Source organism: Propithecus coquereli, unplaced genomic scaffold (genome assembly GCF_000956105.1).
Source record: "Propithecus coquereli isolate 6110/MARCELLA unplaced genomic scaffold, Pcoq_1.0 Scaffold47, whole genome shotgun sequence".
Classification (NCBI taxonomy): domain Eukaryota; kingdom Metazoa; phylum Chordata; class Mammalia; order Primates; family Indriidae; genus Propithecus; species Propithecus coquereli.
In genome coordinates this window covers 3511443-3535658 of record NW_012150507.1, presented here as the reverse complement: position 1 = coordinate 3535658, position 24216 = coordinate 3511443, and the positions used below count along the sequence as shown (strand labels likewise).

General features: G+C 37.1%; 1 protein-coding gene across 1 annotated transcript in view; it reads right to left on the bottom strand.

Annotated features, from left to right (window-relative positions):
• Positions 1–24216, bottom strand: part of ITGA1 (integrin, alpha 1) — a 177490-nt gene that overhangs the window by 39075 nt on the left and 114199 nt on the right. Inside the window, exons 7-11 of the mRNA XM_012655294.1 lie at positions 21825–21973; positions 16312–16462; positions 11728–11893; positions 7630–7703; positions 6781–6922 (exon numbers count right to left, since the gene is read on the bottom strand). Coding sequence (XP_012510748.1) covers positions 6781–6922; positions 7630–7703; positions 11728–11893; positions 16312–16462; positions 21825–21973 — 682 coding nt within the window. The remainder of the gene's footprint in view (positions 1–6780; positions 6923–7629; positions 7704–11727; positions 11894–16311; positions 16463–21824; positions 21974–24216) is intronic.

Sequence of the window (24216 nt, the reverse complement as noted above, 5' to 3'; positions counted from 1 at the left end):
CCGGATATGCTATCTGGCCCTTTAAAATCTTCATGGAGTAATTCAAGATCACTTTAAATGGCTGGGAGAATCATTTTTATATGGGCTTCTCTTTCTTTGAAAATAATTTTTATTAAATGCATATGAGAATTTGTTTTGGTCGAAGCTTTTAATGTGCTCTCTGATTATCGACCACAACTGCTCTGTCCTGAGGAGGAATTTTTTTCCCTAACCTCAGTTTTTCATGGTTTAAAGGCACAAATGATATAACAATGATGACAGAAAAAGAAAAAAAATTGCACCAAAAAACCCCTCACAACCCCATTTCACCACTTTGTGAAAAATCGGTTGTATTTCATTTGGACACATGTGTCTGTGCTATAGAAATTAATAATTTCATATAATTGGAATTACAGAAAATGTGAGCCTTTTCTGTGTTGCTGCCTAGGTTTTTGAATTATAATTTTAAATGGTTGAAGATTATTTCTCTGAGTTATAGCAAAAAGGCATTGCGTTTATACTTTATAATGATTCCCTGATGGAATATTGGAATTTAGGTGGTTTTTAATTTTTTGGTATTGTACTAAAGCCTGCAGAGACATCTTTGAGCATTTAAATTTTTTCCTCTTTTGGACTTTTTTGACAATAGATTTCAAGTTTTTAAATTGTTCTCATAGTGTCTGGGAAATTGTTTCCAGAACATTTGTACTAATTTATTCTATAATAAGCCATACGAGAGACAATAGTTTCATCAAACTCTCCCAGGTATTATGTACCGTTACTATTATTTAAATCTGTAGATGCTTTAATAGTTGTTAAGCAGTGTCTAACAACAGTAACTTGCTGTGATTTTAATTTGCATTTATTTAATAGTGAGCCTGAATAGTCTTTTTTATATGTCTGATCTTTCCTCTTTTTAATTGAGCTTTCATGCTCTTTAAAATTTTGAAGTGTGTCTTTTTTTTTCTACTTTTAACTTTATTTGCATGTATTTTGTATCAAAGTTATTCCTGGGCCATGGCTTTTATTTCTTCAGTTTCTTCTGGGATATCTTTTTCTTCCGTGCACCTTCCTCTTCTGGTTTAGAATAATATGTTCTGTTTCGGTAAGGGTCCTGCCAGTGTGATGGGGGGAGCTCATGTATGGGTTAATCCAATCATGAGCTCTGTAACTACAGCTGGTACCTCTTGGGAGCTTTGTTTACCTGGACATACACAACGACCAGAGAATTTACATATAAACCCCTAAATTCAGCATCACTTTCTGCATTTTTAAGCATGTGCAGCAAAATTTCAGCACTCTCTTTGGGTCATTGACACTCCGTCCAGCCCCATTGTTTGGCCTTGGGCACACCTACCAGCTCCACCACGGCAGAGATGAAATAGTACACGTTGCTTCTGTAAAGCCACATCTTTGAGACATTTGGTGGCAATTCAGATATGCATACCCTTGATGACCTGGGCAGTTTCACAGATGTTCTTAAAGTGAACATGAAGATTTGAACCTCTTAATTTGCATGATTTTGTGGGTTTTCCTGGGTCAAGTGAATAGTGAACCATTTTTAGAGATCACCTGAGGTTGCTGACAGAAAGAGCTTGAATTGTGTCTTTTAGGCAGATTATTATTGTTTTTTGAGAGAAGAATGAGATTTATTCTTTGTCTCTTGAAAGCAGTGCTAAATCAATGGATAAAAATTATCACATGCAGATTTCAATTTTATAGAAGGAAGAAACGTTCTAATAACCAGAGCTATTCAGCAGTGGAGGAAAAGGCAGATTACTTTTCAAAATGCCACGGAATAGCTTTTCTTGCTGAGAAAAAAATCACATTTCTAACTTATTTACCAAGCATTTTCCTATAAGGTAATAGTTCCATTTTCTTCCAAAATTTTTAAAAAGGAACGGAGTTTTTTGTACAAAAATATATTTATTGTTACAAATGCTAAGGGAAAACAATTCCTCAGACATCTTATTCTTTAGGAATATTTTCCTCACATTCTGATTTCTTCATCTTTCTTTGAAGTTTTTTATTATTATTATACATAACAGAATGTAAAATATTCTTTTCCAAACATGTAATGTGTTATATTTTTATACTATAAACCATGATATTGCTTAAAAAATAAAAACCTTAGGGTCATGTTTATACATACATAAAATGGAAAAGAAGAATGTGCAAAACAAAGCCTATTTTATTTCATGCCAAGGGAGTGAGATGACTGTTAGTGTCTGTTGATTTTTTTTTTTTGTAATTTTCAGAGCTGTGAATGCAAATTGATAAAATATTCTTTTAAAAAAAGTGAAAATTATGTTTGAGGCTTGGAGTTGTGTGATTATTTTGTTAATTACCTTTGATGATTTGTACTTGATAATTAAAACTATTAGCTGAAATCATCATGGGGACAATGACTATCGGTCAGGGTAGTTACTTATTGAGGCTCCAGTGTCTAAAGATAATAAAGAGGGAAAGAAAAAGAGAGCCAAGTAAAGCCTGATTTTAACAAAAGGAAAATGATTATAAACACTTATGCTTAACATTGCTTCCTAAAAAATAAAAGCACAAGATGGAAGAGAGAGGAAAACGGTTGGCATAGCCCTTTGCATGGAATTATGAAGCATAAATCCTGTCAGCTCTCATATTTCACTTCTTGGAAAAAGTGTGATGATCTGGTGAGGTGATGGGAAACAGGTATGATCTGTCTTGATGCCATGCCTTTGCCTCACTTCTTTCCTTTTCCACTGGAATCTCTCTGGCACGAATAGAAATCAACAAATTGTGGGTGGAGGAGGCCGGGAGCAGGATCTCAACTGTATTCTCACCAAATCCACTTGCTAAGTGTATGTTGGCATAATGCAATTTACTGAGTTGTAGAAAGACAAGTGTGTGATTATATCCTGAGAGGGATGTTCAAAAGCTTCAGTTCCTACCTCTTTATGATCATTATTGATTAGTATGGGATTATTTTTAATAGAGCATCTACCTCTTTCTTTGCTTTCTTCATAAGATTTTCCATAGTCTTACTGCAATCCACACAGATCCAGAATATTGCGTTCGATCTCTTCTTCATGTGTAACCCCCATAAGGAAACATTTTGAAAGCCTCATTTCAGATATAGAATAATATTTTGGGAAAAAAACAAAACCATCCCTCTTCCCCTTTTTGGGTGCTTTTCTGAAAGAAAATTTATGTATATTAGACTTTATGTTGGCAAATGTCTTATGTGGCAAAATGTCTTATACTCTAATTTATGACTAAGCTAATGAAATGATTTCTGAAACAGGAAAACAAATCATCTCAGCACACTGTAGACAACATATCCAAAATTTTCCTATTCTGGGCAAAGAGGAGTTATATATTATAAATACTGTGTTTAAGAATAAAGGTTCTTTTAACTTTTTTTTTTACTTGCAGTGATATCTTCAAATACTGAGTTCTCTAAGTCTGCTTTGCGTAGCCATTAACCCCAGCTTTTTGGGAATAACAGATTTAGGATTCTTAACAGTTTGTTTTTACAGAATTTAATCATATATGATAACTGAGAATACTCAAAATACTAAATGTTATTAATTAAAATGTGTGAACTTCCTAAGATTAGCAACAATGTCATACATTTTTATGGACTTCACCTATGGCTTTAATTTTGTAAATACTCAATACTTATTAGTACTAGTACTAATGTCAACTACTATTATTATTACATATAATATGGCCATATTAGTTTTCTATTGCTGCTGTAACAAATTACCACAAACTTAGTGGCTTAAAACATCACAAATTTATTGCACAATTCTGTAAGTTAGAAATCTGGCATAGGTCACTTTGGGCTAAAAATCATGATGTTGGCAGGGCTACGTTTCTTTGTGCAGGCTATGGAGGAGACTCCATTTCCTTGGCCTTTGTATTTCTGGAGATCATCCACATTTTTGGCTTGTGCCTCCCTACCATCTTTAAAGCCAACAACACGACATCTGTCTGATCAATTTTCCATGGTTCTATCTTTCTCTGACCACATCCAGGAGAGGGTCTCTGATTTTTAAGGATACAACGGGCTCAGCTAGATATCCTAGGATAATCATCCCATCTCAAGATCCTTAATTTAATCATATCTGCAAAGTCTTTTTTGCCATGTAAAGTAACATATTCATGGGTCCAGTGATTAGGACTTGGCCGTCTCTGGGGGACATTATTCTGTCTATCACCACAATACTAATCGAGGAATGTTTATTACATAACATTACATAATAATAAAATAATATACAACATCTATTGAGTGATAACTACCTGTCAGGCAAAGTACTAAGTACCTTTTGGTCATTATTTAATTTTATCTTTATAACAATCCAAATGATTATATGCAGTGTAATTATTTCCATTTTAGAAACAGGTAAATTGAGGCTCTGATGAGAAAAGTAATTTGTCTAAGGCCATAGCCAGGGGCAGAGTCGGAAAACAAACTCAAGTCTCTTTGACCTCAGAGCCATCTCTAATTGTACACCTAGTACCACAATCACTTCAAGTCTTCAGTGTCATAGGATCAGCAGCTTTATAATTTTTATTTTTATGGATGTGTAATATTTCATTAAGTGTATCTACCATTTGCTTACCTATCCCCTTATTTGGGAAATTTAAGATAATGCCATTTCCCTCAATACCATAAGCAACAATACAGTGGAAATTATTGCTCACTTTGCATTCTTAAATATTGGATTTTTTTCTTAGGTTAGATCCTTGGAAGTGAAATTCCTGTGTTAATGTGATGTGAACATTTTTATGGCTCTGTAAACATGTTGTCAGATTCCTGTCATAAGGAATTATACTAATTTATATGCTGTCCGTCTTATATGAGGGTAAATGTTGTATATTTGTTCTGTCTAGGATAGAAAGAAGCGTCAGGTTAAACTGGTTCTTGATTTCAATGTATTTCACATAAAACAGTCTCATAGAATCTTAGAATATGAAGAATTTTTAGAAGATATCTAACGTAATCTCCTGCCCTCTTTTTAGGTATTCTATGTCATGACACATACTGTGCTGATGGGCATTGCTTGTTTCATTATTGTCTCTCATCCAAAAAAGTAAGTGCCATCCATGCACGAACTGATCTGCCTCATTCATCTCTTTGTTCTGAATTTATAACTCAACGTTTGGCACCTTGCAGGTGCTCAATATTTGTGCTGTGCTTTCTTGATCAATCCAGAATCAGGCATTTTGTTATGGTGAAATGAACACTGGAATAAGAATAAATAGACCTGAATTGTAGTTTCATACCTGTAGTTTCCATCCCTCAGTTTCTTAATTTGGAAATGAGATGTTTGACTATATTCTCTCTGAGATCTCTTTTAATGCTAAAACTTGATATGAAAAGCACTACCCCTGTATTTTACATCACAATCTTTTAATCTTGCAAATATTTAAAGATATGCAATGCACACATTTTTTCTTAATTTTCAATTTCTCCAAGTTTTGGAGGGACAGGAACTTGTAGCAGTGAATTGTTTCCAGATTTGTATTCAGATAATCTTTTATTGGTACATCATAGTTTGCCATTTTCTCTTTGTACTGTGCAATGCTTAGAACAATGGAATACTCTGTCGTCTGACCTGGGCAGAATGTAATAGGCTTTCTATGAGAAGTAGACTAGGATTTCATTAATGCACTTGTGTGCCTTACAGGGTTTTCACAGTCACATTGTAGCTGCTGTTTACTATTATACTTTCAGTCATTTAAAACTCTAGGCCTTTTATTCTTCTTAAGTCCTGCTGCTTCTACAGCTTTAATAGTTGTCCTTGGATAGAGAGATGTATGAAAGTCACAGTAAAGACCTGCCACCTTCCACGTAAAATAGAAAGAAATGAGGACAGAGAGAAAAAGAGACTTGCCTCCGGGACAGAAGGATCCCAGAGAGGAAGGCTAACATGCTAAAATGTGAGCATGTCAAGGCCAAGGTATTTGTTTTCTTTACCACTCATCCCCAGTACCAAGAACAATGTCTGGGGCAAAAGAGGAGCCCTAAAAACATTTGTTGAGTGAGAGTTGGGAAGCCATACCCTGAGGGTCCTTTCCTTCCTGGCCCTCCCAACTGTACACTGAGATCCTCTTCTAGTGATGAGGAGTCCCCTGGCATCCCTTGCATAGCTCTCAGCCTGGTACAGATCCTGATAACGTGGTACCAGACACACACCTCCTCATTCCTGGCAAGACTTTAGAAAACAAGATGACCTTACATCACTCGGTTTAAGTTCAATATTTTTCTGATTGTACACAGACCTATTAAACAAGAAGCCATCTGACAAAACAACTTAAATTTTTCTTTTCCAAAATTAGGATCCATAGAAAGAAACTAACGATAGTGGGTATTTAGGAGAATACAGGAGTATTGTTTTCAGGATATGGGAAAAGTCAAGGTTTCTTTTTCAGTCCTCATTTCCTGTCCACAAGGTCCAAAGCTCTTCTTTAAGTTAAAGAGAATACCAGACACAGGGAAAGTGCATATATCAATAAGTACACATAGCATCCTGAACCATTCCCTGCATTAGACAGCCCTGCTGAGAAAGAATGGCTTCCATGTTCTGTGATTTTGACTAACTAAGGCTGCTCAGATGCCTGAAATCTTTCATGGGTTCTGTAAAATACCTAACTCTTCAAAGTGATCTTGCCCTATCATGATAAACCTATAGAAATATAAGCAAATAATACTAAAGATAAAAAATAAATAAAAAACCTTCTATAAGTAAAACTACAGATCCATAGGATTTGACCAGGGAATTCTAAAAACCTTCTATAAGTATATCCAAAGCTTACCTAAATAAGAAGCAAGAGGTTCATTCGTTTTAGACTCAACTTTAAAGGTTGTATTTTGAGGGATTATGATTTGATTAGCCTTCTGCATGACAACTGTTCCATTCCAATCATAGGCTCCCACTGCTCCAAGCATGACCCAGTCCTCCAAATAGAGAAAACAATAATATTTAATAAAAATAATAAGAGCAAACACTTATACAGCATTAACAATGTGCTAGGTACTGATTGAATATTAACTAATCAACTATTACATATATTAACTTGAATAATCCTCACAATAACTCTGTGAGTGAGATGCCATTATTATCATCCTTATTTTTCAGAAGTAACTGAGACACAGTAAGTAGCTTGCCCAAGTTTATACAGTAAAATTGCACATTGAAATGTCACTATTCCTTTGTGGGGACCATGATGACTTTTCTTCTGTCAACTACGAATGATATATTTTCTAATCTTGCCTTTCTGCTTTATTCCGGGTGCAAAGAATTCTTGGTTTTGAACATGGAATTCTGGCAAGACCCTTGGATACCCTGATACTGAGAAAAAGATATATTCCACATCTTTAGTAAATATATTAAGTATTTCATTTAGTCAGATACATAGTTACATAAGGCAGAGCTCGCACTGTCTGATTCACAGTTCTAAGTACAATGTAGTGAGCTGTGTGAGATAATCTGTTTTCCTAATAAGAAGCTTGTGCAATGCATTTTCCTATTTGGGTTAGAAAACACCGTCATGGGTCAAACCATGAACTGCATGTTGCACTTGTAATATTGATGGGCAGGTGTTGATTTTGGGGAAGGAAGTCTTGCAAAAAATATTTCGTTTTCTACCAACTGGTTAATGTACCTGTGAATAATGAGCACTGAAGCCGGTCTGAGACATTTCCATTTCAAATGAAGCTGCTGACTGGTCAGCTGTAGCTATAACATAGAAAAATATCACTGTAAACAATCAATGACACCTTTTCGTGCACTTACTTGAAGGACACAGGGCCCTGGTAGAGCTTGTGGTCTTACCAACCAGAACTTCCAGCATCTTAGGGCACTTTCAGCCATATATTTTTCAACCCCAAATTTCTAGGTAGGTCTGAGTAGAAGACAGAGAAGGTTGGTGAATCTGTCTCAGATTCTTGCTCATTAGCTTCCCCATCCTTGGTGCAGGAATTGAGAAATCTCCATTCTTACAGTGTAGCCATGTTGTGGATCCTAGGGTGCTTTGGGTCCACATGGTTCAAGTTGAAATGTACTGAGTAGGAAATTTCTGTCTCAACTCATCCCCTGGAACCCCTGCTGAGCCCGTAGGCTAAATTTACTTGATATGTCACAGGGCTGAAAAACGTTCATTCACATATTTAAAGAGGTTTCTCAACTTTACCAGTCCTACCCACATTTCAGGCCATAGATCCTCTCAGAATTCTATCATTTGATAAAGGGTTTAGGGATTTCAGTTTGCATTTGCTCTAACGGTTGGCTGTGGGTATTGCTCACAGATAGGGCTCCGGGCCACACTCCATTCAATCACATACCGATATTTTTACAAGATCCTGTACCCATTTTGAAGCTCTTTATTGAAACGCACAGATAATCCAATGTATTCCATGGAAGTGTGCTGCTTTCAAATTATTCTAAAAATATTTGCAAACCCAAAGCCACAATTCCAAGAGGGAATTGAGAGAATGTTGATTTACTTGTTTCCAGTAGGGAGTTACTGATTTATTTGGCCTTGTAGGTAAGTTAAAAATAGCACTTAATTTTAAGAAAGTCAGTCTTCCCTTTCGTTGAGGAGGCATGAGAATAAACAAATTGGTGAAGTTAAACTTACTTTGACTAGTTATTTATTGGCACAAAATTGTAAACAAATACATCAGTAATAGCCTTTTTATGTAGGAATAGATTAAGTGGGTAGCCAATTAAGAATTTGAATATATCATTTAAATCTGCTTGTACAAGTTGCCCTCTAATGCACTTTTTTTTTTTTTTTGAAACAGTATCACTCTGTTGCTCAGGCTAGAGTGCAGTAACAGCAGCATAGCTCACTGCAACCTCAAACAGCTGGGCTCAAGCAATCCTCCTGCTTCAGCCTCCCGAGTAGCTGGGACTACAGGCATGTACCACCACTCCCAGCTAATTTTTCTATTTTTTTGTAGAGATGTGGTCTTACTCTTGCTCGGGTTGGTCTTGAACTCTTGGCCTCAAGCAATTCTCCTGCCTCGACCTCCCAATGAGATGCACTTTAGACTTAATTTAAACATGTATTTTAAGTCCACAGTGCTTTAAGGTACTTTCTCACTTATCTTTGCACCATCAATAATAAGAATGCGGCAGCAGAAACCTGCATATTTCCAGCCTGCCCTGCTGATGTTCTGCCTTCAGCTGAGGACAGAGAGAAGGAGGCTACGAGATGTTCTTTCTGCTGCATTAGCATCATGGTGATAGTCCACTGTATACTCCTGGGCTTCTAACTGTACTCCCTGAACTGTTGATGAATGTTTAGCTAACCACTCTAACCACTGCGTAGCCTCTGGTTAGAAATTTAGGCATTTCTCCCCATGCTTCATGGGAAAGGGAGACACTGGACCATTCTCTGATTTTATTAGGCAAGTGCTTGCCTCACTCAGTGGCACTGACCTTGCCAAGCAGGACTTTCATAATTGCAGCTATTTACCATCTTAAAATAAATGTTGACGGGAAATGAAGATTTCCCAAGTAACAAGGAAATAAAGCCTTTTTTGATCTCATTATGGAAAAAAAAAAGAAATAATCTAATCAAAACACTGCTTTTGGTTAGCCTTGATAGTTCAGCAACAAAGCTGTAGAATACATTTGTAATCTGTGGAGTTCTTTATAAAATGATTTCATTTTTAAATATACTTTCTGGAGTGTTTGAGCACTCCAACATGTAACGTTTAACCCACGGTGTGGTTAGGTTAGAAACAATGGGAAAATGTTATTTAAGGCAAATTGACCTCTCTCTCTTCCCCCAGCTGATATGGGCTTCAATTCTGCCAGTTTTAGGTTACTTGCTTACTTAAGAGGAGATTTAGAAATGACACTGTATTATGTTTAGCTATCTAATGTAACTAAGTAATTTTTCTTTTAAATGATTTTTACAGATTGTTTCTATCACATCTTGGCCCATGTTATTGAAAATTAAAAGTACACAATGACTTGGAAGACCTTATGTATTTTCCTTAAGGCCAGCCAAGCTCATAATCTGGTCTATTGGTAAATGACACCGAGATAGCTGTTGAGAGACCAAAGCCACTTAAAAACGACTTGTACACAGAGCACAGGACAGCTGAGTTCTTCAGAAGCAGCTGTGACATCGGACTGACAAACAATCCGAGTGTTCTGTTTCTTTTTCTTTTTTTTTCATCTCAGCATATTATGGGGGTACAGATGTTTAGGTTACGTATGTTGCCCTTGCCCCCGCCCCCAAGTCTGAGTTTCAAGTGTGTCCATCCCTCGGATGGTGCGCATTGCACTCTTTGTGTATGCAAATACCCGTCCCCTCCTCCCCCCTCTCCCCGGATGTTGGGCAGAGTGTTCTGCTTCTAAAGGGACAGGGGAAAGGGGGCCAGAGAAATGCCGTCTGGATGGGCTGTAGATCTGTCACCTCTAAATCAAACTTCCTAAGTTCTGATTGCGACCGAGTCATGAATTTCACAGAGTGAGTATAGCCAGCATTTCTTTTTTTCATTGAATGAGAATAGGGTAGATTGGAAGAGATGAGAAGCTACCACAATGTATTGCTTGTAATAAGAATTATTTTGTGAAACTTTGTTTTTATAAGTATGTGTTTGTGTGCACTGGGTCACAAAGCAAAATGTATTTATAATCATGGGTCACTCGAAAAAAAGTTTGAGGGTCATTACTCTAAATCATTTTCTTTTCTTTCTATTCATTTTAATATTCTCTGTCTGCTAGTCACATTTTCTACATTTTCCTAGCCCCCTGATGCTCAATCAAAATGGTCTACCTTTTCTCATTCCCATTTTATCTTTCTGTTTTCTACTATCATGTCATGTCAGGGAGACTGAGAATGTGATTTTTTAAATTCCTATTTTTGAGATGTAGAAACAAGTCTTTTGGCATGTCCTTCCAAGGACAGAATCAACTGAATTTGGAGGTAGCGTAAGTTCAAAATAATTCTCTGGTGGTTTCTCCTCCAAGGTGGAGAAAAGAGGCACATTCCTTGAGACTAAAGATCCTCAATGAACATGAAGAAAGAAACTTTGCCAGGCCGCTGGCATAACAGTTCCAAAGACTTTTTGTTTGGAAAGATCTAGTTCCAAAATAATTAGTTACTTGACATCCTCTACCAAAGGCAATGGGAGGAATGCCTGTGACTCATTGCCCTCAACAGCCAGTCGCCATTGAAAAATCAAAGAGAAATCTACAAAGAAGTAATATGATTTGGACAAACACAGTGAACCAATGTTTCATCGCAATGGGACTTGGGGCAGAGTTCCATGAAGACATTTAAAATGGGCAAGGAGGAAAATACAGGGAAAATAAATGAACAATGAAGTTATTGCATAAGAAGACTCTCTTAGCAGCTCAAAATGAAATGAAGAAACAAATAAAAAAAATAACTCCAAAACTTGAGGTAGTACCTCTGTTTTCTAAACCTATGTCCCAGAAAAGGAATAAAGTACCTGGAAACATTTTTGTTCTTGCATGTCTACACAGACCATGGTCTTCATCAGCTCTCACGTCAGCATTGTCATGCCAAGTCCTTACAAAGAGAGCCTCTAGCAGACACAGTGCTGTGAGAAATAGCCACCTCAAAGACAGATTTATACAAAAGGGCAATGTTCCATGCTGGCTATTGCACACAGTCAAACATGCATTAGTGATGTGCTAGGAATAAATGCAAAAATGCCATTATGCTGAGTTTGAATTGTAGCAAAAGAACGTGCAGAAATAAGAGAAGTAGTCATACCTTCCAGGGCAAATATTCTTTCTCCCAGAGCTTTGACAATAGTGACTAGAGCCAATTCATCAGAGACGTTGAAGAAATGCTTTTCAGTGGGCTCACTTGCAATTGATTTTATTTCCTCCACAAATTTTTCAGTGCTTAAATTTCCTCGGTTATAGCTGCCAAGAATCTAAGACACAACAAAAATGGTAAGAATATATTTTACATTCTATGTGTTAAATGAAAGATCTCAAGCATTTTTTCAGTAAACAAGAGGGTAGTGTACCTTAGCATAATGCAATTTTTATGTACTTCCACATTGGTGGAAAAGTAATTTTCAGAATACATAGATTCCCTAATATTAACTGTTACATAAACACTGCAATTGGTGTGGAAAAATATAGAGGGCAATCTTGTGCACGTGTGAAAATTTCTTCTCTTACATTTCTGTGTTCCTGTTTATTAACAGTTGTATCTTAAAATCTGACAATTCAAAAGTAATCTTACAGTTTCTGAATGTCTCTGGTATTATTCCAGCTGGTAACATCGTCATTTGCTGGCAAAGGCAATCAGCAAGTGAGTTGCTTGATCTTGCATGGAAAGTTCTTCCTGAAACTCTTATCAAGGGACAGCCCAACACATATATTTTTTAAACAGATATTGGACTAAGTAGTAATCTAAGTTGGCAATCTAGAAAATAAACAATTAAGACATTCCTGTTTGAAACCAAATGCTGAAGACAGGGGCATTCTTTTTTATAGAGAAGAGAGGCAGGAATTATGTTACAGTTAACCATAATTATTTAGATGTCCAAGCAGATTTTCTCCAACATTTAGTTTATTTTTTTAGGTAAGGTTTATTGAAATATAATTTATATACAGTAAAATTTACCCTTTTTAGTTGTACGAGTCTATGAGTTTTGACAAACTGATATGATTGTGTTACTACCACACTGAAGTGTAGAATATTTCCATCACCCCAAAAAGTTCCTTCTTGCCCGTTTGTAGTCAATCTTTTCCTCCTTCACTCCACCCCTGGCAACTGCTGATCAGTTTTCTGTTCCTATAGCTTTGATTTTTCCAGAATGTCATATTTAAGGGATCATATAGGATGTAGCCTTTTGTGTCTGGCTGGCTTGTGAGACTCAACCACGTTGTTGCAGGTATCAGTAGTTCAGTCCTTTCCGTTGCAAAGTAGGATCCCATCATATGGAATGACATCACAAATAAATATTACTACAATTTATTTATTGAAGACATTTGGGTTGCTTTCAGTTTCATATTATAACTAAAGCTGCTATCAATAGTCACACACAGGCCCCATCTCCAAGATAACTCATTATGTATAAGCAAATATTCCAAAATCTGAAAAAAATAAAAAGTCTAAACCACTTCTGGTCCCAGACATTTCAAATAAGGGCTACTCAACCTGTATGGGAATATATAGTTGGAAGAAAATATAAGAGAAAAGAAATCTCAGGAGTTGCTGTGACTCGCACACAGTTTTGAACTATTTTTTTTTTTTTGTCACAGGATAAAAATGAAAATAAAGAGAAACATATTTTGATCCTTCACCCAAAGGTCTGGTAACTTATGAAAACATTATTTTCTATGAATGAGAAGAAATTTAAAAAAACTTCAAAATTATTCCTGTTTTACTTAATACATATATGTCAAGCCCAAGAATTTGGTATTCTGCAAATATTTCCCTGTAACAGACATTCAGAATTGAAACGTCCTGGAGGCAGATGTGTCAAATGTAAAGTGTACAATTCATTTAATACATGTAGTACAGTTTCTTTTGTGTGAAAAATTAATGAAATTTTAAGATTCTTTCTAACATCTCCTATTTTCATCTGAATGCTGTAGGTGATTTACACTTCACAGCCATTATTATCTAAGATTAGATCCTGCACATAAAATAAGCCCCTGCTCACATGTCTAGTACCCTCAGGTGACAGAAATAGAGACCCTGGAATGGAGGACTCAAAACCCGCTCAGGACCCTCACCAAATCTGAAAGGTTAACAGAAAATGTTAGTGGTTTTATTGTAGGGTACTTATAGTATCAATAGTCAATCCTTTTGGGGAGCTGTCTTCTTGCCAAAACACATCTCCATGGTGTTCAGGATTCCATGGTGGCTAAAAAAGATGGAGTAGAAGGAACAGTCCAGGAAATAACTGGGCTAGACTTCCAGTTAAATTTTATTATGTGTAGCATGAGTGGACCTCAAGAAATGTCTAAAACCCTTGTGTGTTAATGTACAAATTAGAGGAAATAAAAGAACCTGCCTTATTTTCTAGTTTGTTATGAAATAAAAAAATAACTAGTGCACTAGGGAAAAGAAATATGAATTAGAAAAAATAAAACATTGTTGATAAGTGAAATTTTCCTATATGTTTTTATTCATACCACTCCTAAAATCAGTTTGATAATAATTCACTGATTAAAATGGGAAAGGAACTTATGATTATATGGTTCTCCAGGGGTATTAATGAAATTATGAGACCTCTTTTTGACTGGATGGGAAGCAAAGTCTGAATTATCAAGTAGGAACCCAACAAAGGGAAACTTAAGCGCAGGAAATACTGACTATGTAGCCAGATAACAATGCGCACAAATGCATTTAAAATTAAAAGGTCATTCATTGATATTTTTTTTCTAGTGAAGTTTTCCTAATGCTGCTAATTCAGATGATGGCTAACACTGTTCATGGACTGCATTCATGATACTTGGCATGCCAGACTATACCCGCTGGGAGGAAGAAGAACAAATGATAGCACCTTTGATATCCAGCTATCCAGGACAAACTGGGCCTCCACTGGCTTTGCACTACATTAGCTGTAGACTCTAATTGTCACTACCATTTGGACAGTGTCTCTGAGTGACGACTGGGCCATATGGAATTATTTTCCACCATAGAAGACATCACAATAGTTATACTGAAGTAACAGGAGAGGTAATAATGGATTTATTAATAACTCACAAAAGATAATTTACAGAGGTGACAACAAGGGGAATGAGAGAAATAATGGGATATTTTAATTTTTTAAAAAATCTTGCACCCCCATATGACAAAGAAAATGTGGTAGTCAGAAGTTGCCACTGTTTATAACCAAACCATCCTGGTTATAAAATAAGGAGCTCCTTGGCCCTGGGAAGCAGTGAATCATTCATACCCTGCGATTTTTATCTATGGATGAATCTCTATTTTTCTTCCCTTCCTGCAATGTTCATCTTTGGAAAGGAAAGAAGCAAATCTCACTGATTGAATGCTGAAAAAACAATGTGGATAATATATGATTATTATGAAAGGGATTATGTTGAAAAATAGTTTAGGCTGAAAGCTTAGAGTTCTGAAATTTTTTTCCTCTGACTGATTTTTTAAAAAGTCAGTTAATTTAGAAGGAGAGAGAAGGCTTTGCTCTCCCTGGGCTGAAGGCATATACTATGGAGTCAAGGGTGAAAGAGTTAGGAAGGAAGGCTGGACATAGTTGTTGAGTTATAGTCTACGAGGGAATCGTGGAAAGTTTCTTTCTGAGCCAGGGCACAGGACAATTTACCTCTAAGATCCCTTCCAGCTCTAAAAGACTAAGATTTTATTATTTCATGGTTGCAAACTCCTTGAGTTAAGGATGCTTAAGAAAAATAATGTTTATTGGGTGCCTAGCTCACCACTGTGCTAGACGCTTTCAAAATCATTACCTTGCTGATTCTTTATCCGAAAGAGAGAGAGAGAGAGAGAGAGAGAGAGAGAGAGAGAGAGAGAGAGATAACATTACCTCATTTTACACATAAAAGAACCTGAAGCTCAGAGTATTAAGCAACTTCTCTGCTAGTCAGAGCCAGTACATGGTAAAACCAGAATTTGAACAAAGGTCTTTGTGGTTCTAAAATACAGTGTCCTCTACCTGTCCCCACTCCCACCCTTCTGCTTCTCACTTCTGGCAAACATCATAACCTTAAATGTTGTAAGTCCCAGGGTGGACTGTCCAAGAGTTGTGGGTATGGGAATATCCTTGTTGGTTTTTTGTGGATTATTATGAATCATGTCCTGATTCCAGCCTCTCAAATTTCAGGAAGAATTATCAATTAGCAGGCAATGTATTTATTACCTAGCATATCTTCAGTTTCTTTTTTTCTTTTCCTTCCTTCCTTCCTTCTTTCCTTCCTTCCTTCCCTCTCCTTGCTCTTCCTTTCCCTATATCCCTCCCCCTTTCCTACCCTTCCTTCTTTCCTCTTGCCTCTCTTTGTCCTCCTTCTCACCCTCTTTCCCTCTTTTCTTCCTTCTTTTTTCCCTCTCATTTCTGTTGCTCTCTTTTTCTCACCCTTCCTTCCCTCTTATGTTTTTTTCTCCCTTCTTCTTCCTTTTATCTTTTTTATTTTCTTCCCTTTTTTGCTCTCAGTGACTGTTTGTTGAGTGACTGTTTGGGCTGGCAGTGTGCTGAGCACTGAGCACACAGAAGGAGCAAGACCCAAACTCACCCTCACAGTGCTTCCCTTCAAATGAAGAAGTCTCTCCTTTCCAACTTTCATAAAATTACCTCAATGTGCACACAGCTCTTCTCTTCACACAGAGTTTGAAAGCCATCTCTAGCAATATACTTACAGCTATGGAAAATCGTTGAATGTTTTCATCTTCACAGTCTTGGATGACCTTATTCAGTCGGTGGTTGTCATGGGACTCTCCATCAGTCACAATAACCATGACCTTTTTAACTCCCCTTCGGGCACCCCGGGCTTCAGTGAATGCCTCCTTTCTGAAGGACAAAAGAGAGGCTGATAAAACACTACTCTAAGGTTAGGCAAAGTGAGAAACCAAACTAAAACACTGACAACTCCAGGTAGCCTGGTGCTTCCCTCCAAAATCAACATCGATGCCCAGTGTTCAAGCTGGGAGGCACGATGACCCTTATTTGTAACAGTTTTAGATTGAGTTCAGATGATGGAGAGGTTTACCATTTTGCTAATTACCACATACTCCATATACAAAAGGCAGCAATATTTTATTCTTTGGAAACTTCAAAAGAAGTGTGTGACTGAGACATATATCAGGTTAAGAGAAGGTCAGATCTGTAAACACTCTTCCAGCTGTTCCTTTCTCTGTAAACACCCCTTCTCTCACTCAACAGGCCTCTTTTCTTCTGCTTCTGGCACAAACTCTTGCTTGAGACTTCACTTCCCCAACACCTAATCTGACATTTGTAGAGCAGCTTAGAAATCCTGATCTAAGGAGGGGTGAGGAGAGAGAACAGAATATTTGTGGGGCTGTGAGTGCTTGAGTGTTCTGGGCATGGGGGAAAAATCAGACATAGGAATAGAAGACTGCAGATGGCGGTGATCTGAGTCAGTGGAGAAGTCAGGGGTTTTAGGGGGCAAGGAGGAGTTGGGGGAGTTACAAAAGATTTAGTCTGAATTCGGCATTAGGACACAGACTGCTGAGAGTGGGGCGGGAGGAGGTGGCATGGAGAGAGAGGAAAATGCTATATAATCTAACTGCCAAGACAGGAATTTCAATTTAATTCAATAAGCATTTATGGAAAGAGACAAAGATAGGAGAATGGACAAATTTTTTTTGTTTGTTTTATTTGTCCACACACACACATTTCCCCCACCTCTATTATTCTATTATTTCCTTTTGCTCAAATCACTTTCCCCTCTGGAGTCTCAGAAGAGATAAGTCCATTTTACGTAGCAATAAAACAATGAAAGGATTTCATATAATATTTTTAAGATTTTGGTATAAAGTATAGCAATTATTATACTGAATGGTCCCTTTAGATATTTTACTTTGGCCATAAGGACAAATGGCTGCAGTTTGCGATATGCCAAAGAAACACCTCTCTTCAACAAAAATTTCAAACAGTTGGCACAATACACATGGCTTGCACCATAGGTACACAGTAAATGCACAATAGCAGGTATCTTTGAGCAGGGGGAGAGGATCCTAGTGATGTGGGCAAAGGGATTTTATCTGTGATTATTTTTCCTTTAAAAAGACTTAAAGCAAATATGACAAGATGTTGACAACTGTCAATTCTGTGTGATGGATACACACGATTTTGTGGTAATATTTTTTATACTGTCTATTTTTCTCAAATTTTTCAAAAGAAAGAAAAATTCTACTTTTTAAAAACAACTGGGGAACTGTGTGTCTCTGCCCTCTATATTTGACAGACTCTCTCCTTGACCAAAACTAAGTCAGGGCTTCTCTAGTCAGACTCCAAGACTATGCTCTGACCTCAGGCTCTGACCTTGGCCCATCGAGTCCAGTTTTAGCAAGAATACTGCTGAGTCAGCTTAGTGAAAATCCCCCACCTTAGGTATCTGATCAAATCCCTCATTCTCTACCCTCCAAATCTTATCATCCTGGCCTATGATATTGTGATATAATACATTAAAAATATTTAATTGATAGGCCATTAGGCTGAGACAGCTCCAGTGCTTTTTTTCTACATAAGCAAACCAAAACCCAATTCAATGTAAATAGTAAAACAAAACTTAAACTTTACCAATCAGAAACCACCAACTAACCTCTAACTAGAGCCTTTATCAATCAGAAACTTCCAGCTAATCTCTAACTGGGGACTTTCCACCATATTATACTCAAGGCAAATGCCTAGCTGTAGCCAATCAAGTAATTTCTTTACTTTCCTTCTGCGTTCAAAATATAAACTTCTGCTGCTCATGCTGCTAAAGTGGAGTTCTCTGAACCTCCTCTGGTTGTGAGTGCTGTCTGGTTCATAAATCATTCTTTGCTCAAATAAACTCTGTTAAATCTAATTTGTCTAAAGTTTTTCTTTTAACAAGTTAGAAATATATGTTTGGTCTCTACCCTGGTTTCTGGCACAGAGTTTCCAAAACTCTTGTAATTTCCTGAGTGACAGGAGTACAAGGTACATCTTTTGTTCTAGTATTTGGTCTTTAACCTGGGTTCCTGACACAGAGCTCCTAACCTGTTGGAATTACCTGGGTGATAGGAATGTCTTTTGTTCTAATAAGGTGACTCTTGCTGGGCTCTGAAATGGGGGCTGGTCACCAGAAGGACCAATCCAGGATCAAAAGCTTGGAACCTTTCATCCCAGCCCCCATTCTCCAGGGAGGAGAGAGGAGTTAGAGATTGAGTTAGTAATCAATCATGCCTACGTGATTAGGCCTCCATACAAATTCCTGAACTGTGGGGTTCAGAGAGCTTCCAGGCTGCTGAATACGTGGAGGGTGGTTTGCCCCAAGATGGCAATGAAAGCTCTGAGCCCCTTCCCTCATACCCTTCCCAATGAATCTTTTGCTGTTCCTTAGATGTATCCTTTCATAATATGTGGATAATAGTGAGCAAATTGTTTTCCTGAGCAAATGATCAAACGTAAGAAGAGCATTCTAGGAATCTCTGACTTACAGCCAAGTTGGACAGAAGTTATGGGTAACCTGAAAACCTACTGATTACAACTGGCATCTAAAGTAGGGGGGACAGTTTTGTGGGACTGAGCCCTTAACCTGTGGAAGTCTATACTAACTCTGCTTGGTGTCAGAATTGAATTGAATTGTAGGATACCTAGATGGTGTCAGATAACTGGTCACTATGGGATAAATACTCCACGCATCTGGTGTCAAAAGTGAAGTGTTGAGAGTATCAAGAAAGAAAAGCAGTTTGATTTTTCCTACTATTCATCTACCTTCAGCAAGAATCCCCCTCCCTTAGTGTTTCCTCTTAGTAATTTTCCATCCACTAATCCCCACCCTACTCCTTGGCTATAAATCCCTACCTGTTCTTATATTTGAAGCTGAGTCCAATCTCTCTTCTCTACTACTACCCCATCGCAGTGGTCTCTCTTAAATGAAGTCTTCCTTATCATCTTTAACAAGTGTCATGAATAATTTTTATTTAATATACTATAAAATATTTCTCACTTTTTTTTTAATTTCAGCATATTATGGGGGTATGGATGTTTAGGTTACGTATATTGCCCTTGCCTCCCCGCTCCTCCCCACATTTCTCGCTTTTTTATATGCACAAAGGTGAAAACTGATGTTAAGGGCTAGTCTTTAAAAGCAGTTTGGACATGGATATCATATGAGATTTAATCCTTTTTGCAATTCAAATTCTTTAGAGGATCACCGAAACTTCCCAATTCTCTTAAAGACCAAGGTTACAACTGAACTAAATGAATGTCAGCTGAAGGAGATGATTAAAAGACCTTTCTTAAAGAAAATCTGTCTGCTGAGAGATCAGGGCTGGTTTTAGGTAATAGAAGAGTAGTCATTGGCCGAACTCCCAAGTACACCCTTTCTGTTTCAAAATATATTTCTTAACAAATTGTCCTTGTTCCTAAAATAACAGTATCCACTGTCCCTTGTTGAAATTAAACATTGACTTCCCTGCATGCTTTTAAAAATTAAAATATACTAGGAAAGTTAAAATATACCATTCTTTGGGACAGGAGATTCCAGCCTTTATGATTAAATACTGTAAGCCTATTGACAAGAATGAAAATGTGGGATAGGGAGAAGGGAAAACACACAAAAAAATTTGAACTGGGAGTTACTGAAAATGGATGTAAAGGATTCTTAAAAATTAAAAATATTATTTGCAACTTGCTCTGCGTGAAAGTAATAAAAAAATCAATTAAAAGTGTGCCTAAACACGAAAAACTAATTAATATATGAGAAAGATACTTAGTATTATCACTATGGACTTTTTATGTATAATCAAAACTCAGTAAACTCTGTGTCCTACAGCTAGACTTTTTGTGAAACACTGAGGCAAAAACCATATAGGGACATGGTATTTAGAGTGGTATTTACGCAGGAGCAAAAGCAGCCAGAATATTTCTTCAGTTGTCAAATATGAATATTCATTCTTAAGTGGTTGCCTTTGGAAAATGCACAGCTCCCTACAGGCTCAGAGGTTTCAAAGAGCATTTTGATTTACTTTGAATGTGCAGTCACATTTAGTCAATTATTGAAGAGGGCACATTTAGTACACCTAAACATGTCGCTCTTTGTGTATGTAAACTGGTGATCCTATGGGTAGGTAAATGTCAAGTTACCCCATCTGTTTGTGGTTATTTTCTCTTGGGCCCCATATAACTAGAACCTCATTGTTTTCTAACATTTATGAGTCCAAAGTTGCACATGAAATTTTAAATTTTTGAATATGAACCCATTCTTTGGAATTAACTATTTTAACCTCCTTAAAACACTGACCTTAGCAGGCAGTTGAAGTGACAGCATGGGTAATTAGCTCTTCAAAATAAGGTGAGAGTCTAGAAGCTGACATTTAATAGAAGGATTCTTAATGTTAGTCAAATTACTTATTAGATTTCCTATGATTTTGGTATTGTTTGGTTTTTGTTCAAAAGTTTGCTAGTTTTAATGGTGACTAAGGGGAGAAACAGCAAGGGATAAGAGCTGAATGAGGTCAGAGAAAATACAGGAAATAAAATGTTCTACATTTGTGAGAGAGAACATTTCTGCTGGTTCTCATAATATAAAACTCAACCACAGAGTGGTTATGGGTTCCCCATGAAAGAAAGTGCAGAAGGGAGGAAGGAAGAATTGTAAATTGGAGAGAATTTAGAGAAAGGAAGGAAGGAGGGAAAAAAAAGGATACAAATGATAAAATCCTTTCCATCTCTTTCAATCTTTGCATTGAAAATGATTTCAAATAAACAATATTTAATTTGGCCTCCTAAAAACTCTTATCTGATAGCTTCAATAACTTTAAATCAAGAGCTGAAAACATAAGAACGTAACTTGAGGGGAGGTGGGCTAACTTTTAATTCATTCTTTTAGATTGAGACTCCTAGAAGCTGAAAATGAAGAACAAATGGAACAATTATTGACTAATATGAAGTCTTAGTACCCAAGAACTTGATGCAAAAAAGTAGTAATTTTTTAAAATTGATTTTCCATCAATTAAACCCTTGTAATAAGGAAAAGACAAAAAGGATGGTGAGATTGTATTATAGAAACATCTTGTAACTAGTAGCTAATCTTCTGAATTATAAATAAGATGGCTTTAAATATTGCCACTCTAAACATTCAATCAACACCCCAAAGGGCTAAATCATGAGCACATATTTTGAATTGTCTTTTACTTTGGTTTATTTTTTATTTATATACCTTGCTGTGTCTATTCCAAGGGCTGTCATAGTCTGGCGGCCACCTCTCTGGATTATCTTATTTGCTGCAACAAGTACCTCTTCCGTCGATGAATACTTATTGAGGTTGAACTCATGGGTTACATTTTCTCCATACTGTACAATTCCAACCTGAAAAACCAAGCCAGTGAGAGTTATGCATCTATCAAAATTCCCTGTTTAATTTTCTTCAGTTTAAACATGCAGATCAGATATAAGACATTTTAGTGTTTCAGATGAGTTCACAAATCTTTCAGTACACAAATCCTATGGGCAGTAATACTCATAGACATTCTGTGAACATTCATAGACAAAAGAGCAGAGATAAAAGTGCTGTTATTAAGCTTTTTAAATGATTGGTTTATCTATTCAACAGATTTTACGAAATGACGCTGGTAGGCCTTGGGAGTAGAATATAAAACACCCTGATATGGTCTCTGCCTTCATGGAGCTTCTAAACCAGAAGGAGGGAGAGATTAAACACATGATCATTCAAATACAAGTACAATTGCAAACTGTGAAAAGGGCTATAGAGGACAAGCCCTTATTAGCAAGTATAACCTAGAGGCCTAATTTAAAATGGGGCTCAGGGAAGGTCTCTCAGAAGTTGAGACTTCAAGGATAGGTGCTAGGAGGGCAGAGGTTCCACACAGAGGGAACTGTGTATATGAAGAAGACTGCAAGGGAAAAGAGGTAGATACACCCTAAGAATGAAAACAAAGCCAATGAGCCCTGGCCAGGCAATAAGGGGAGAGTAGAGCAGATGAGGCTGGAGGAATGAGCAGTGGACGTATCTCGCAGGGGTGCACACTTGCTTCATGCTTTATCTAGCTTAGCTGCAGCTTCATTTCTCCCAAATGAGTCCTTCTCACCTCCCTCTTCCTTTCCTATTCTCTGTCTTCCTTCTCCTATTGCCTTTTTCCTTTCATTCCCTTTTTTTCCCCCACAGATTGGATAAAGCAGGAGGCTAACTACAGAGTCACCAAGAAGTAAAATGGCATAGAAGGGAAAGTGTCGTAGATTTGATTACCCTTGCTCCATATACTTCCTCTTCCTTCATCCCCACCCTCCAGAGATGCCCATTTCTTCTGTCCTTTTGCTACGCCCTCCTTTAAAGGTTGATGTGAACCAGTAAACTAATCTGCATTAAGGATTGTGACTGAAGATGACTTTTTGTTTAACCTTCCTATCTCAAAATTTGGGACGTAGAGAAATCCCAAAGAAATGTCTCTTTATTGTAGAAATTCTAGGCACTTTGTTACTTGGGTAGGGAAAGTATTAATATTATAATTTGAGACAGGGATGCCTTTTTTCCAAGGCAATTGCCTACTGTGCCTGTGGGTAAAGTTGCCTCTGGTGCCTGCTTTAGAGCCAATCCTATTTCCAAGTCTTAACCCTATTTCCAAGTGGCACAAAGGCTCAGTATCGATTTTCTGGCCTCCACTTCTGATATCACTGTTGTCAGAAACCTTCAGGCTTAATTTTATGACTTATAGATACATTTCCACAGCGGAGTCTTTTTGGAAACCAAAAGCATATTCTGGCGTTTTCAGAACAAATAAGAGAAGCCGAAATTTAAAGTATTTTTTATCTTCTTTGAGCTACCTTCTAGAGTATACTGGACATCTTGGAGCAAGTATTTTACTGTGCTTAAATAAGAACACTATGCTATATTTTTAATACTCTTTAAACTTTCTTCTCTAATTTATTCAAATCATAGCAACAGAAATTATTATTACATTTCATAAATGCGGAAACTGAGTTTAAAACGTTCACTTCCCATAATCAAGGGGTAGAAAGGGGATCTAGTCTAAGACATATATCCCTGATCCCAGGGCTCTTTCAATCACACTACTTCCTCTCGACAAAAATGCATCTCCTTAAAGTCACCTTGCTCTGTTAGCTTCTGCTAAATGCTGCTGCCATGAGTCTGACCACTTGATGAGTTCAAGTAGCTAGCTAGCTAATGGAGATACGTTAGAGTATATGATAAAACAAGTACACAAATAGATCACATTTCAAAAAAGAAATAGAATATATGACTCCTCCCTTAAAGTTGCTTAGTTGGGTATAAGATAAATAAGAAACAACTAGAAAACATATGCAAGTATAAGATGAAGTATGCATCATAAGCTGAATGAGCACGCAATCTGCTCAATCTAGGCGCAGATTAGCCTTTCCCCATGAATGCATCTTTCAGCCAGTATCCTTTACCAACGCAAAGACTATGTGCTATTATATTTGGCACAAAGATGACCAGAAGTCCCTTTGGGAACAAGGTTGGCTATAATCAACTAATCACACAAAAATAACAAAATGGATGAAGATACACCCAGGCCACCCATAATTAAGGTTATTTCCTTGATTTATAATTA